This window comes from Calcarisporiella thermophila (genome assembly GCF_041956535.1).
Source record: "Calcarisporiella thermophila strain CBS 279.70 unplaced genomic scaffold VTP21scaffold_1, whole genome shotgun sequence".
In the NCBI taxonomy this organism is placed as follows: domain Eukaryota; kingdom Fungi; phylum Calcarisporiellomycota; class Calcarisporiellomycetes; order Calcarisporiellales; family Calcarisporiellaceae; genus Calcarisporiella; species Calcarisporiella thermophila.
The window spans coordinates 74,865-87,462 of NW_027192191.1; the positions used below are offsets into that span (position 1 = coordinate 74,865).

The window sequence follows — 12,598 nt, forward strand, 5'->3', positions numbered from 1 at the left end:
TATTAAATGTGGGATAATAATATGATCGCGGTGTCAAAGCCGGAAAATACAGGGCCATGACCATTATAACATGCACGGATTGTTTTCAGAAGGCGACGAAAAAAGGCCTTTTGGCGCATCCAGGTGTTGGGGGGGCTCTTAACAGCGCAGCCCCACTATAAATAGTTGCTACATGACCAAAACCAGAGCCCATGCCTGGGGTTCAATTTTTTTTGCTCTTCCAATGCACGGTGGCAAATGGTGTGGCGATACAATCTCAGCCAAAAATTATTCTTGACTTTTACCGGTCCTTTGGTTCGCTTATTTAAATATCTGCTTGGTAATGGGGCTATAAAGAGTCGAGCTACAGCAAGTACAATCGAGTCTTGCTCGAAGGGCTTTAACCTCTCGGAGCTCCAAGCGTTTCAGCCAAGATTTTCTCGATCATACGATCCATATTAAATTCCCACTTGGCTAAATCCTTCAATGTGTTATTTTCCCGAAATCTACCTATTTATTTTTTGCTCTTGCTATTTATTTTTAACTTTTCTCACCTCTCGAAAATACCACACGAGATCTTGATCATGTCGTCAGAGTCGCGCTGCAATGTTTTCCTTTGCCTCTTCCTTTTCTCGTGCCTTCTGAATCCTTCGCTTCATGCCCTTCTCTCTTCTAGCCAGGCGTCTGAGACGGCTGCACCCTCTAAAGTGTTTTCTCGGCAGCACTGTTTAAATTTCGCAAAGCCGGGATTGGAGACCGATTTCAAACAAGCCCATTATTGCGATGTAAATAATCTGGGATAGGTTGTATTGAATCCAAACTTAACATGATTGCGGCTGCCGCCCATTTCATATAGCCCTTTGGAATTACGGCCAAGTCAAGTATGGATCTCGATTATGAGAAAATTGAGCAAATCAATGCGGATCTGAACTGGAGGCTCAATGACCTTGTGAGAACACGATTTTTCAAGTACTATAAAGTATAATTCCATACTGAAGTAATGCTAATGGATGGAATTTGCAAAGTGTTTCTAACCACGATTTGTTTTTCCGCTTGCCGATATAGGTTAATCTTTATCGCGAATGTCCTTTCTGGACCGGGCTGGGATGCACCAACAGAGATTGTAGTGTCTCCACCGTCGACGAAAGCCATATACCAAAAGTATGGAGGAGCGAATGGCTGGGAAAACTAAGACCGAGCCCAGCGGGAAATGTATGCTTTTGCTAACACTGGCGTCTTAATATGCTGATGATTAACTATTTTGGGGACCGGCTTAGAATTTCGAGCCGTTCAAAGACTGCCCGTGTTCGAACTTGGATTTTTGTGTTGTAGAAGATGAGGCAGATCAAGGTGAGATTTCCTAGGTGTATATATACAACATTCGTGGATGATTTCAACCCTTTGAGTCAACAGAGGGTGCCTACGTAAACCTACTCGAGAATCCGGAGCGGTTCACCGGCTACAATGGGGAGCCGTCCGTCCGCGTGTGGCGAGCCATCTATGAAGAAAATTGCTTCAACCTCGTGCGTCCCTCCGGCAAGCATCTCGCTTCCGTGCTTAGCCAGCAGAGTGCTAAGCAGCAACCCTTTGGAGCGAAGCAGAACATATTTGCCCCGGCCATAAGTAAGCAAACTGACTTCACTGCGCTGCTAATGAATATGGCAGAGCACACGGAGTCCGAAGAGGAGGTGTGCCTCGAAAAGAAGGTGTACTATCGCTTGATATCAGGTAAGCGGGCTATGCATTATTTGCCCGTTGCTAATCGATAATCCACGCTGACCCAATTTCTCTGTGTATTTTTTTTGGGGGGGGGATCTGATCCAGGAATGCATTCCTCAATATCCACGCACATTTGCAAAGAGTATTTGAACCAGACCACGGGTGAATGGGGGCCTAATCTTGACTGTTTTATGACCAAGGTTGGGTCCTATCCCGAGCGTATCCAGAATGTCTACTTCAACTATGCGGTCATACTGCGCGCTCTCACAAAACTCGGCAACTTCCTGCACCAATACAAATTTTGCACCGGAGACGACGTCGAGGACTCTTACGTCCAGAAGATGGTAGATGAAATCGTCATCCTGATGCAAAGATATCCACCGCTGTTTGACGAGACGCAAATGTTTGTTGGGCCGTCCGCCTTACTCAAAGAAGAGTTTAAGCTTCGTTTCCGAAACGTGAGTCGGATCATGGACTGCATTGGGTGCGAGAAGTGTCAACTGTGGGGAAAATTGCAAACGGTGGGCATCGGCACAGCGCTGAAGATTTTGTTTTCGTTTGATCAGGATGGGATTGAGTAAGTGTACTCTTGGGTTGTGTATCCAGCTCCCTCGCTGACCAATTTTCTAATCCGCCTCTCATGGCCCATTTCCAGCCTCAGCTCCAACAATAACCTCCTACAGCGCAGCGAAATTGTAGCGCTCTTTAACACATTTAACCGGGTGTCGGAGAGCCTGCAAGCCATTGAAAAATTCAAATGGATGTACCAAATGCACATGCAAGAAATTTGGAAATGGGTAGGAAGATGCGATTCCAAGAAGTGTAAACTCTTGTCTTTTTTGCTTGACTAACTTGCCACCCTTCGTCTCTCATAGGATGGCAAATCCAAAGCGCCTCCAGTCGAGCTAAAGACAAAGAAGGCCCCGAAGGAAGCAGAGCCGTCTCGCCTGCCGAGTTCTCAGGAGTCGACGTTCTCTTTTGACCTGAATGAGCAGAAGAAAAACATGAACTCTCCAAATTTCAAGCAGGAGATGCGAGTGGAACGAGAATCCCCCTTGGCATCGCCAACTCCGAAACTCTCCTTACTGGACACTTCTTCGCTCGAAGTCCATGCCCTCTACGAGTGGATGCGCTCCGCACTGTTGCGGACGCTGTCTAATTGCTGCAGACATGTTGCCAATGAGATGAGGCGGTGGGGCCTACCTGTCCCGGCGATCCTGGAGATCTTGGCGTCCAAGAGCGGATAGCCGTGACCGCAGCGGTTTATACCGTGTATCTATGTATATACTCCTCGACATACAGCTTTTCTCCCTATTTGTTTTCCCCCTATTTGTACAAAAGACATGCATGTGTTTCCCGGACTATGAAATACGCCCTGGAATTCTATGTATAGGGCTATGAATAATAAAACCACCGTTTATTTTTATAAGGGCAACAAGGCGCGGGCCGAACTGCAATAATAATGAACGAGGGCAACACAGTCACACTAAGCCACAGATAGAAATATGAATGGACGCGCCTAGGGAATGGTGGTCTTTATTGTACTGAGAACATTGCCGTCCAACACGCATCATGGTGGTAAGCAAACCCATCCCTCCGGTGACCCTAATGCTCAAGCTCTATACTCCCGGCATCTCCATTTGTGTGCTCTAGAAACTCGCGCTGCAAATTAAGGCTGAGCTCGAAAACCTCACCGACCTCCAGCCCAATCTGGACCACGACTTCCACTTGCGCGTGCGGTGCAACCACTGCAATGAGGAGAATCCAAATGTCATTACTATGAACATAAATGTAGGTTGCTTCTGCTTCTCTCCTCGTTCATAAACTTTTGCCTCTCTCTCTTCCTCCCTCTCCCCTCCCCTCCCCCCCACCTCCACCTTCCTCCCTGTTTGTTTATTGCTCTTTAATTCCAAATGCAACCATAGACTGAAATGGGATTTTTAGGAGGAACATGAGATCCAGGGATCGCGCGGAACCGCTAACTTTGTCATGAAGTGCAAGTTTTGCTCGCGCCAATCGAGTGCCTCGTTCGACACCACCAGTAAGCCCCTCGTTCGGCCCTACACCGCCGACCATAGCGGCCAGTTTTCCCCCGTGGTGGTGATAGAGTGTCGAGGCCTCGAGTTTGTTGGGTTCGAGCCTCGTGATGGCTGGACCGCCAAAGGCGTCGAGAGCGGGACCCCTTTCGAGGTCGATCTGAGCGAAGGGGAGTGGGTCGACTACGACGACAAGGTACATCCTATTTATTAGTGGGTGGCAGGAGTGGAATGCCACGAATATGCAAGTGTACTCACTCCGGCTCTTCTATCCTCCTATTTTCCCCTCTCTTCTCCAGGCCAATAACCCGGTAGGGGTGAGCGAAATCGAGGCCAAGTTTGTCATTGCATGACAGGAAAACCACTCCCTACTTACTTTACTAATAAACACATGTGAAATCAGAAACACACGAACAATGGATATTAAATTGCGAGATACACTAAATAGTCACGGGAAAATAAAAAGACACAGAAGCAGAAAAGGAGGGGAATGCCATTGCGGAGAAAGAGGCAGGGAAAGAGAAAAAAAGGCATTAAGATATTCGAGACACATAAAAAGGCAAAAGCGTTCCGTGGCAAAAAAACTAAATAAATAGAATAAATAGGGATAGATAGAATAAATAGGATAGCTTGGCAATAGGGGGGGGGGGAGGGGTAAATTAATCCATGGGGTTTGCTGACGAGAGTTGATTAATGGATTGCGGGGTATTTTTGGGGCAGCACGCCGGTGGCGTTGACCAAGGCGAGGGGGCACTGGTCGATCGAGGCTACGTTATTTCCCCACCAAGCCGGGAAGTGGATGTTGTTGTTCTGCAGGGCGAAGAAGATCACCACCGCCGCAATGGCCACTCCCGCGTCCAACCCGGACGACAGGATGTAGTTGTACTTGGCCCACCACCCGTTCCAGCGCTTCTTGACATAGAAGTTAAAGAAGAGACCCACGGCGCTCCAGGTGGGCAGCACGTTGGTGGGCGCGGGGGGATATGGCCCGGCACCCAACATCACCGCGGCAATGTTGACGTGACGGAGCCACGAGTTGGGCCAGCGCTTGTAGGCGAGCCAGAACGGCACGGGCAAAAGGAAGCCGGCGAGGAAGAACCAGGCAATGGGGTTGTAGGTGGTGCCAGGGTAGAAGAACTTCAACGGGCCGACCACACCCCACACAACGCTCGATGCGCCAAAGAGACCGGCATTGGGGCACGTCCACGGGTACGCCTCCTGGGTACAGATGTTGGGGATCACGTCCATCAAGTACTTGGTCGTGCCGAAGCTGACAAAGCTGGCAATCACCGTGCCGACGATCTGGAATGCGAACATGTCGCGAGGAGGGCTATGAGAAAAGGGGTAGAGTCAGCAAGATGAGGGTGGGGGGGGGGGCACCGCCTGGCGGAAAAAGTAGCTTACATTTTCATGTAGTGGCCGAGCTTCAAATCCTGAGCGAACAGCAGCGCCTGCTTGACGGCGATGTATCCGTACGTCTTGAACATCATGTTTCCGATCGGCGCACCCGGCATGATCACTCCGAACACCCACTCGGTAATCATGGAGATGGTGGGGGCCTGGCCGGTGATCGCGGTGAGAATACCCATCGGGATGACCCAGATGACCGCCAGCACGATGGCCACGAGCAGGGTCCACCACGGCATGTCGCTCTTCCACTGAGTGATGGTCACCATGGAGAGGGCAAAGGCTACCAGGAAGAGGATGAAGTACCACCAGTCGGGGACCTCCTTGTATCGGTCCATAAGGCGGGCGTGGATGTCGTCGTCCGCGCTCTTTGCGCTCTTTAGCCGGGCCCAGATCTCCTTTCCGTTGTAGAGGATCGAGTGCATGAGAATGGCGCCAAGCGCAGCCAACCCCTGTCCGTAGCAGATGGCAAAGAAGCCGGTGATGCGCACTGGGGAGTATTCGTTGTAGGCCGTCTCGTTCAGGAGATTGTCGCTGAGCACGCGGTCTCGGTCGAAAATGTTGCCGTAGATGTCGTAGATCTTCGTGTTGTAGATCGGGAATTTCTGCGACTCGAAGGTGTTGGTGTAGTACACCGCGGGGATCACGATCCAGATGAAGAAGACAAACCCGGCCAACATGTTGGCGATGATGGGCCACGGGATCGCGAGGGGGGACACCTGCACCCACGCCACCAGCGAGCTCCAGTCCAGCGAAAAGCTGAGGAAGCCGAGGCCGTTCAGCCCGGAGCCCAGCTGCGAGACGAGGATGCTGTCCCGGTTGGTCCAGCACAGCCACGAGATGGAGGTGAGGAGGGGCATGATGTAGCCGGGGAACCAGTAGTAGAAGAAGGAGCCGATCAGCACCATGGTGAAGAACTGGTTACGGGAGATACTCTTGCGGCCCGCCTTCTTCTTAACGTCCGGGGGTAGCTCGCGGTGAAGCGAGTGGAAGAGTGCCGAGTTGACGAGGTTGATGGGCCAGATCATGGACGCAGGCCGCACGAGGAAGCGGCGAAGGAAGCCCGCAAATCCATAGCCGAGGGTCTGGATGCTCAGCACGAGGAGGAGGCCGCCCCAGCCGATGTCGACGTTGTAGTAGAGCTTCTGGACGACGATGATATCTACATGCAACGCCCAGAGGTTGCGTTAGTGAGGAAGCGTGGCAAGGGAGGATATCCAAGCTCCGATTGCAACTCACCAATGGAGTCGTAGTTCACGGATGCGGTGCTGGCCATGATGGCAATCAGCACGTGCTCCTTCACGTTGAAGGGGCCGGGGTTGAGCGAGACCTCGCGCCCAAAGAAGCGGATCTTCCAGGCCGGCACCACATGCGCCATAAACTTCCCGAACGGGTAGGCGAGCAGCTGCACCACAATGACCTTGATCAGAAGGGGATTTTCACGGAACCAGAAGAACTGGTTTGTGAATGCAAGGGCGAGGGTGAAGAGGATGCCAAGCACCCATGCACGGAAAGTGCCGGTGGGCAGGTCTGGGTTGTCGGTGGGCGGAACGGCGGCGCGCACTTCCTCAATAGCTAATGAGCGGGGGCAGGGGAAAAGAGCGTGAGCATTAGGCTACTGGGAGCCGGTTGGAGGATGAAAGGCACTTACGAGAATCCTCCAGGCTCTCCTCTTCGGATGCCTTTTCAAGATCCTCATCTTGGAGCTGGAATTTTTCTCCTAAGCATCAAGGCAAGAGAGTGGCAATGCAGCCCATGGTGAGTTCGATGTTCCATTGCTGCGGACTAGAGCACGCGGCCCTGCCTCCACAGCCCAGAGAAGAGGGGCGGACGAGCTTACCCTTTTCATCCATGATCTCCACCTTGTTTAGTTCTTTGTCATTCACATCTCCATTTCCATTGGCCAAGGGCTTCTCGGCCGCAGGCGTGGCCTGCACGGCGGGGGTGTCGGCGCTCATTGTCAAAGAGAGGGGAGGTGGCAAGCAGGCACGCTCAGGAACTGCTCACGGCGAAACAGGCGGGGGTTGGCAGAGAGAAGCAGGGATGTAGGGCAACGGCGGGCGGTGCGCAGGGATGGGCAAACAAACAAATATGCAGGTGCTTGTGATGGGGAAAACGGGCTCAGGTCCGGCGGCAGCTGGGACATTTAAACTCTTTCTTCATCGGATCAGCACTATGAAAAATTTTCAACCAAAATGATGCCAGCCCGCCAATCGCAGCCCATGCCACAGTCGGGCATTTTTTCTCCATGTATGGCCGCGAGCACGCAATTATTGCACGCCTGCAAATCACTGGCTCGCCGCCCGATTGGTCTGCTCGTCCCTCCAAATCCCCGATGGGGAGGAGGTCCGCCAGCGGCCGTCGAACCCGGCCTGCTCGCTAGACCGCGCAATCTGCGCCCGCGATGGAGGAATCTGCGGCAACTCAGGCCGCCCGCCCGGCCTCTCCTTCCTTGCACAACCTTCGCAATCCAAACAAAGCTTATCCTTGTGTGCTCTCTGTCAACGGGATTGCGGATTGCCTCACGGCCCATCTCGTCCAGCTCCCCTTGGAGGCTGGGCGTCGTCACTACGCGTCTTCTTGTTCAACCATGGGATTTTTATTTTCATTCTCGATTGCGAATGTTCCTGGTTCCTCGAAAAAAAAAAGGGGGGGGGGATTCGCGGATGAGGGTTGAGCGGGGGAGAGGAGAGATAGATAGGGTGAGAGAGTCAGCGAGAAAGACAGGAGATAAATAATAATATGTCAAGGGAGATCTCTCCTCGAGGGGACAAGAAAGAGAAACAAGAGAGGGCCCAGCAAGGCATAGAATGAGAAAGAGGAAGAGGAAACAGGTTATTAATAGCGAATGAAGACATTAGTACGTGATGTTCTATAAAAAGGAAAAAAAAAATGGAAGCAGGTGGGCTTTGGTAGCCTTAAAGGGTTACACCCGCCGCTGTCAAGTATCCCTGGACATGGGCCTGCACCTCCGGAGGAAGCGTCGCCATGGCGGGGGCAACCACCCCGGGACTGCGCTGGTTGAGCGCGCCCAGCCCTCGCGCCAGCATCGCGCGCGGCTCGGTGACCTCGCGCAGAGGATCGGCCTTGTCCCGCGTCGTCACCTGCAGGCGTGAGAAATTGACCTGGACCCCGGACTCCTCCAGATCCAATCGGAACAGGTCGTCCTCCACATCATCGCGAGGGATTTCGGGCGATGCCTCGAGCAGCTTCACCACCGCCGCCAGGGTGTTCGGCCAGATGCCGAGGTAGGGCTGGGTCAGCATGGTGGGCGATTCGGTCAGCAGGCGGGTCAGTCCCACCGCGCACACCTTGCGGTCCACGTCCTTCTGGAGCTTGGTGGTGTCGGTGATGATGATGTTCCTGACCAAGTCCGCAAACATCCTATTCAATGGAGAGATCGCATCAAGGTTAGCCACAGCCTTCTGGCGAGAGTGCCGAGGGGCGTCAAAAGGGGCTAGGGGCGCCGATCCACTTACTTTGGCTGAATGGACTCGTAGACCTGCAGCACCGTTTCGGGGCCTCCACCCTCCTTGTTCAAGGCCATGGCAAAGCAAGTGAAGTGCACGTATCCGCGTACCAGCTTCTCCGTCTTGCTACGCTGCAGCCGCTCCAGCATCAAGATGAAGATCTTCCTCAGGTAGGGCGAGAGAGCGTTCCTATAACAATAGAGGGTGTATAAGCCACTCACGGCCGGTCCGCACAAGGGGGATAGCGACCTACATTGGAACGTGCTGATAGATCGCGCACAGCAGCTCGAAGCCATAGGAGTCGTTGATGCGGGAGGCGATTAATTTGTTGAAGAGGCCGAGCAGCGGCTCCAGCTGCTGGTTGGCCACAAGGAAGGCGGCGCCTTTGCTGAGGAATTCCTGCAGGAAGCGAGAGAGCGCGGGGACATTGCCCTGGAACTCCCAGAGGAAGGGCTGCATCAGAGGCCCAGCCAGTGACTGGTACGAGGGGGGAAGATCGCGGTGGCACTCGAGCAGCTGGGAGAGGATCTGGAACTCATACGGCTGGAACTCTGTAGCGCGGCCCCGCAATGCAAGGCGTCCGTCACTCATCTCTCCCCAACCTTAACCTCAAAAAAGAAAGGCTTACCTTGGATATCCTGCTGCATGATCATCTCAAACGGTGGGAACAACATAGCCTCAAACTGCTGAAGCATCTCGGGCTGGGCTGGGCACACAAAGCGCACGAGCGCAGCAATCGCCTCAAATAGGTAGTGGTTGAACCTTGGATTGCTGGGATTCTTGCACACCTCGCCCAGGATAGTCGTCAACTTCCCCATGATGATTTGACCATACGGCGCCATATCAGCACGACTGGTGATGGCAACACGCATGACAGCTATAAAAACAAATCAGGCAGGCTGGAGTTAAGCGGAGGCGGCAGGAGGAGAGGGGGGGGGAGGGAAGCCATGAGATGTTCCGAATACTCACTCTTCATCAAGTGCTCATTTTCGGCGAGCTTCTCGGGAGTGGTGCCCCGCTCAATTAGGGCAAAGAGCTTGATAAGAAGGGTCTCGGTGTATGGCTTGATATCAGCTTGAGTAAACCTAAAGGGGAACCGCACAGGTTGCACGAAAACGATGAGTGCGCAGTCACTCTTGCAGCAAACCATCGGTGGTATGACTTACACAAAAACTCTGTCCCGTTTCAAGAATAAAATTCGCTCAATGGTAATGGCTGCATAGGTGTGCACAACAAAATTGTCTGAAGAGAGGTGCTCGACCAGCATGGGGAAGATGCTCACAAGCTGTTCCTTTGTCAGCTGGTTGCGGAAAGTGTGCAAGTACTTGATCGCGTCCACCTTGAGCACGGGATGGCCCTGGTTCAGAGGGGCTTGGAGATCCTGCGCAACATGGTTCGAGAAGAATTCAACCACATTGACAAGATTGCTGGTGGCGGTCGCGCCATGCTAAGAATAGAGCGTGAGAAGTTGCATCCCTAAGCATTGGGGGTTCAGAGCACGAGTGAAGCAATGCATACCTGCTGGGCATAGCCTTTAGCAGCAATGGAGGTGAGCAAGTAAATGGCAGTGTCCTTGTCCTTCCAATTAGCACTTGGATTCGAATTGAATTGCTACCGCGTGCATTATACAGAATTAGAACCCATCCACCGGACAGAGGCATGGAGAGGAGAATGGGCCAACTCCAGGGTTAAGGGGGAAGAGCTGGGGAGAAATTTCTCCTCTGAACTCACCTGCAGATAATGGTTGATGTACTGTGAAATGATGGCGGTAATTTGTGACTCGAACTGCACCATGATCCCACGCACCAAATCAGTAGCAGCACGGCGACGGGTATCGGTATCTAATAGAGAAAAGAAAGTAAAAGGAGAGTCAAAAAAGAAGCCGGATACCCTTTTGGGGTTAGGCGGGGGAATTTACCTGATCCCTCTAAATCCCTTCGGATATACTCAATAGGATCATCTTCAAATAACTCCTCATCCGAGGTGCGCAACTGCATGTTGGGCAGAATAACTTTCTCGCAGATCTGACGCATGGTTTCTTCGCTGCTGAAAAGGTTGCGGTGCTTGTCGTACTTGACGACGGCGGAAAGGACAGAGATGGCTTTGCTCACAAGCTAAATAGACACAGACACCCAGACATATAAGTAAATGGTTACGGATGTAAGAGAGGTCGTTAGCATAGGAAAAGCCTACAATATCATATTTGGGCTCGAGGCCGGTCGTTGTCAGCAGAGTCCATGTCGTCTCGAAAAATTGTGGGAGCATAGGGAATACATCCTCATAGCGTGTCACATACATCTCCACAATCTCGCAGATACCCGCCTTGATCTTCTCAAGGATGCCGGCGTCCTCCTCATCCTAAATTGAGGCCCCATCCGATGAGTATGCATCTCACGGTCAAGCAAGGAGAAATGTATGAACACTTACTTCAGATTCCAGAATGGGATTCTTGTACGTCAGATATCGGTATAAAATGGCCATAAACTCCTCCATGTGATCCTCGAAGTACTCGGGGATATCCTGACAGTTGAGGTCATAGAAGATCTTGACAAGATGGAGGAGGGTCTGAGCCACTTGGGGTAGTACCGTTGCATTGCTCGCGTTAGCTTGAATCAGGGCATCCGTTTGCTAAGGACAGAAATTAGAAGAAGAAAAAGCATTACAATTCCAGTATTGAATCGAAAGTACATCCAATTCCAAAATAATCACCTTCATGATGTTCAGGAATGGCTCTGCAAACTGCTCCAACACAAATCGAATCTCAAGGAAAAGTTCATTGGTCCGGAATTCCCCTCTCCATCTCTTGAAGATGGAGTGCGCCGTTTGTAAAACTCCATTGTTAGCCCCATGGTCTGTCGGGCTTATCTTGGAGATGAGAAGTGGGAGCAATTCCGTCCAACGTTGTGGGAAGTCACAGTCTGCGATAATGGAAACCGCTTCGCTAATTTGCGCTTTGAGATTTGCGGGAAGAGCAATCATTAGATCGACAATTTGTGATTTAATGGCAAGGCGATCCGAATCTGCAATCCGATTGGCCTCATCCTCATCCTACCCATGAAAGATATATTTCTTAACTTTGCTATTCTCTTGTAAAATCATAGACCAATTTTTGCTCACATAGGCAGATTTCCAATTGCGCTTAACAAAATTCTTGAAAAGCAGGGCGGCTGCCACTCGCACCGACGGATCCACCGCATCATTGGCAACAAGTCTTAGAACGAGGATTGGGTAGTTGGGCTGCGTTTCCACCGATTGTAGGGTTTTCTCGGCTAAAAATTAGAGGGCACGGGATGAGAAGGACACCAGGAGAATCATCGGAAAATGAGGTGCCCGTGCAGAGAGGAGATTGGACTTTATTACGCGTCCTCTTTGCGAAAAACTCACCTTGCTTTGCTGTGGCCGGGTTGAGGGTTTGTTTGAGCGTCTCCGAAAGAAGAGTTAGATTCTGGTCATTAATCTCCATGGTTTCAACGTGTTTTAGTCTCGAGAAATAGAAACTGAACTCGGACTCGGACAGGCTGTGAAATACAAAATGAAACGCGTTCTGGAGACCTTTATTTTTAATTGTGGCTTAGCCCTACATGGAAATGCAAAGAATGCCGTGTCAGGCCATCCCAATTCAGAGCCGTGCATCCTTGACTCGACCGTGACTTCATAGCACAATTTCTCTACAGCGCCGCACTCTGCAATCAGTCCATTAGCCTTCATACGCCCCTTCCACATTATAAACTCCTAATTGATTATCCACACTATTGTTTTCCAGAGTTCATGATATACATAAACGTTGACAATCTTTGTTATTGGATTCAAGTTTAATCAAGGTTTTTCGATTAAAATATCCTGCAATGACACATCTATACTCCACCTCTGTGATACATAGCAATACCTGCTTTGAGGTCCATATTTATTTTTTTTCTCCATAGCTAGAGAACAGACCAGGCTCAGGTCAGCTCGAAAATGATCAAGTGGAAACGTTGTAAGTGTTTC

General features: G+C 51.3%; 4 protein-coding genes across 4 annotated transcripts; 2 read left to right on the forward strand and 2 right to left on the reverse strand.

The window, feature by feature from the left end:
- Positions 1 to 563: 563 nt before the first annotated feature.
- On the forward strand, positions 564 to 2,945 carry VTP21DRAFT_32 (uncharacterized protein; the record flags this gene model as incomplete). The annotated part of the gene is made up of 8 exons (XM_069393476.1): positions 564 to 764; positions 836 to 958; positions 1,045 to 1,191; positions 1,257 to 1,329; positions 1,393 to 1,707; positions 1,804 to 2,275; positions 2,354 to 2,495; positions 2,574 to 2,945. The coding sequence occupies 8 exons, from the start codon at positions 564 to 566 to the stop codon at positions 2,943 to 2,945; spliced, it is 1,845 nt and encodes a 614-aa protein (XP_069256411.1).
- Positions 2,946 to 3,270: 325 nt separating this feature from the next.
- Positions 3,271 to 4,087, forward strand: VTP21DRAFT_33 (uncharacterized protein; the record flags this gene model as incomplete). The annotated part of the gene is made up of 4 exons (XM_069393587.1): positions 3,271 to 3,276; positions 3,352 to 3,489; positions 3,643 to 3,930; positions 4,034 to 4,087. 4 exons carry the CDS (start codon positions 3,271 to 3,273, stop codon positions 4,085 to 4,087), a joined length of 486 nt encoding a protein of 161 aa, XP_069256412.1.
- Positions 4,088 to 4,424: 337 nt separating this feature from the next.
- On the reverse strand, positions 4,425 to 7,099 carry VTP21DRAFT_34 (uncharacterized protein; the record flags this gene model as incomplete). The annotated part of the gene is made up of 5 exons (XM_069393698.1): positions 4,425 to 5,064; positions 5,139 to 6,303; positions 6,381 to 6,716; positions 6,793 to 6,861; positions 6,982 to 7,099. 5 exons carry the CDS (start codon positions 7,097 to 7,099, stop codon positions 4,425 to 4,427), a joined length of 2,328 nt encoding a protein of 775 aa, XP_069256413.1.
- A 960-nt stretch (positions 7,100 to 8,059) lies between these two features.
- Positions 8,060 to 12,074, reverse strand: VTP21DRAFT_35 (uncharacterized protein; the record flags this gene model as incomplete). Its single annotated transcript, XM_069393809.1, has 14 exons — positions 8,060 to 8,525; positions 8,621 to 8,800; positions 8,865 to 9,162; positions 9,240 to 9,488; positions 9,581 to 9,696; positions 9,778 to 10,058; positions 10,130 to 10,222; positions 10,343 to 10,452; positions 10,530 to 10,725; positions 10,805 to 10,969; positions 11,039 to 11,239; positions 11,321 to 11,659; positions 11,729 to 11,880; positions 11,996 to 12,074. 14 exons carry the CDS (start codon positions 12,072 to 12,074, stop codon positions 8,060 to 8,062), a joined length of 2,925 nt encoding a protein of 974 aa, XP_069256414.1.
- Positions 12,075 to 12,598: the final 524 nt, after the last annotated feature.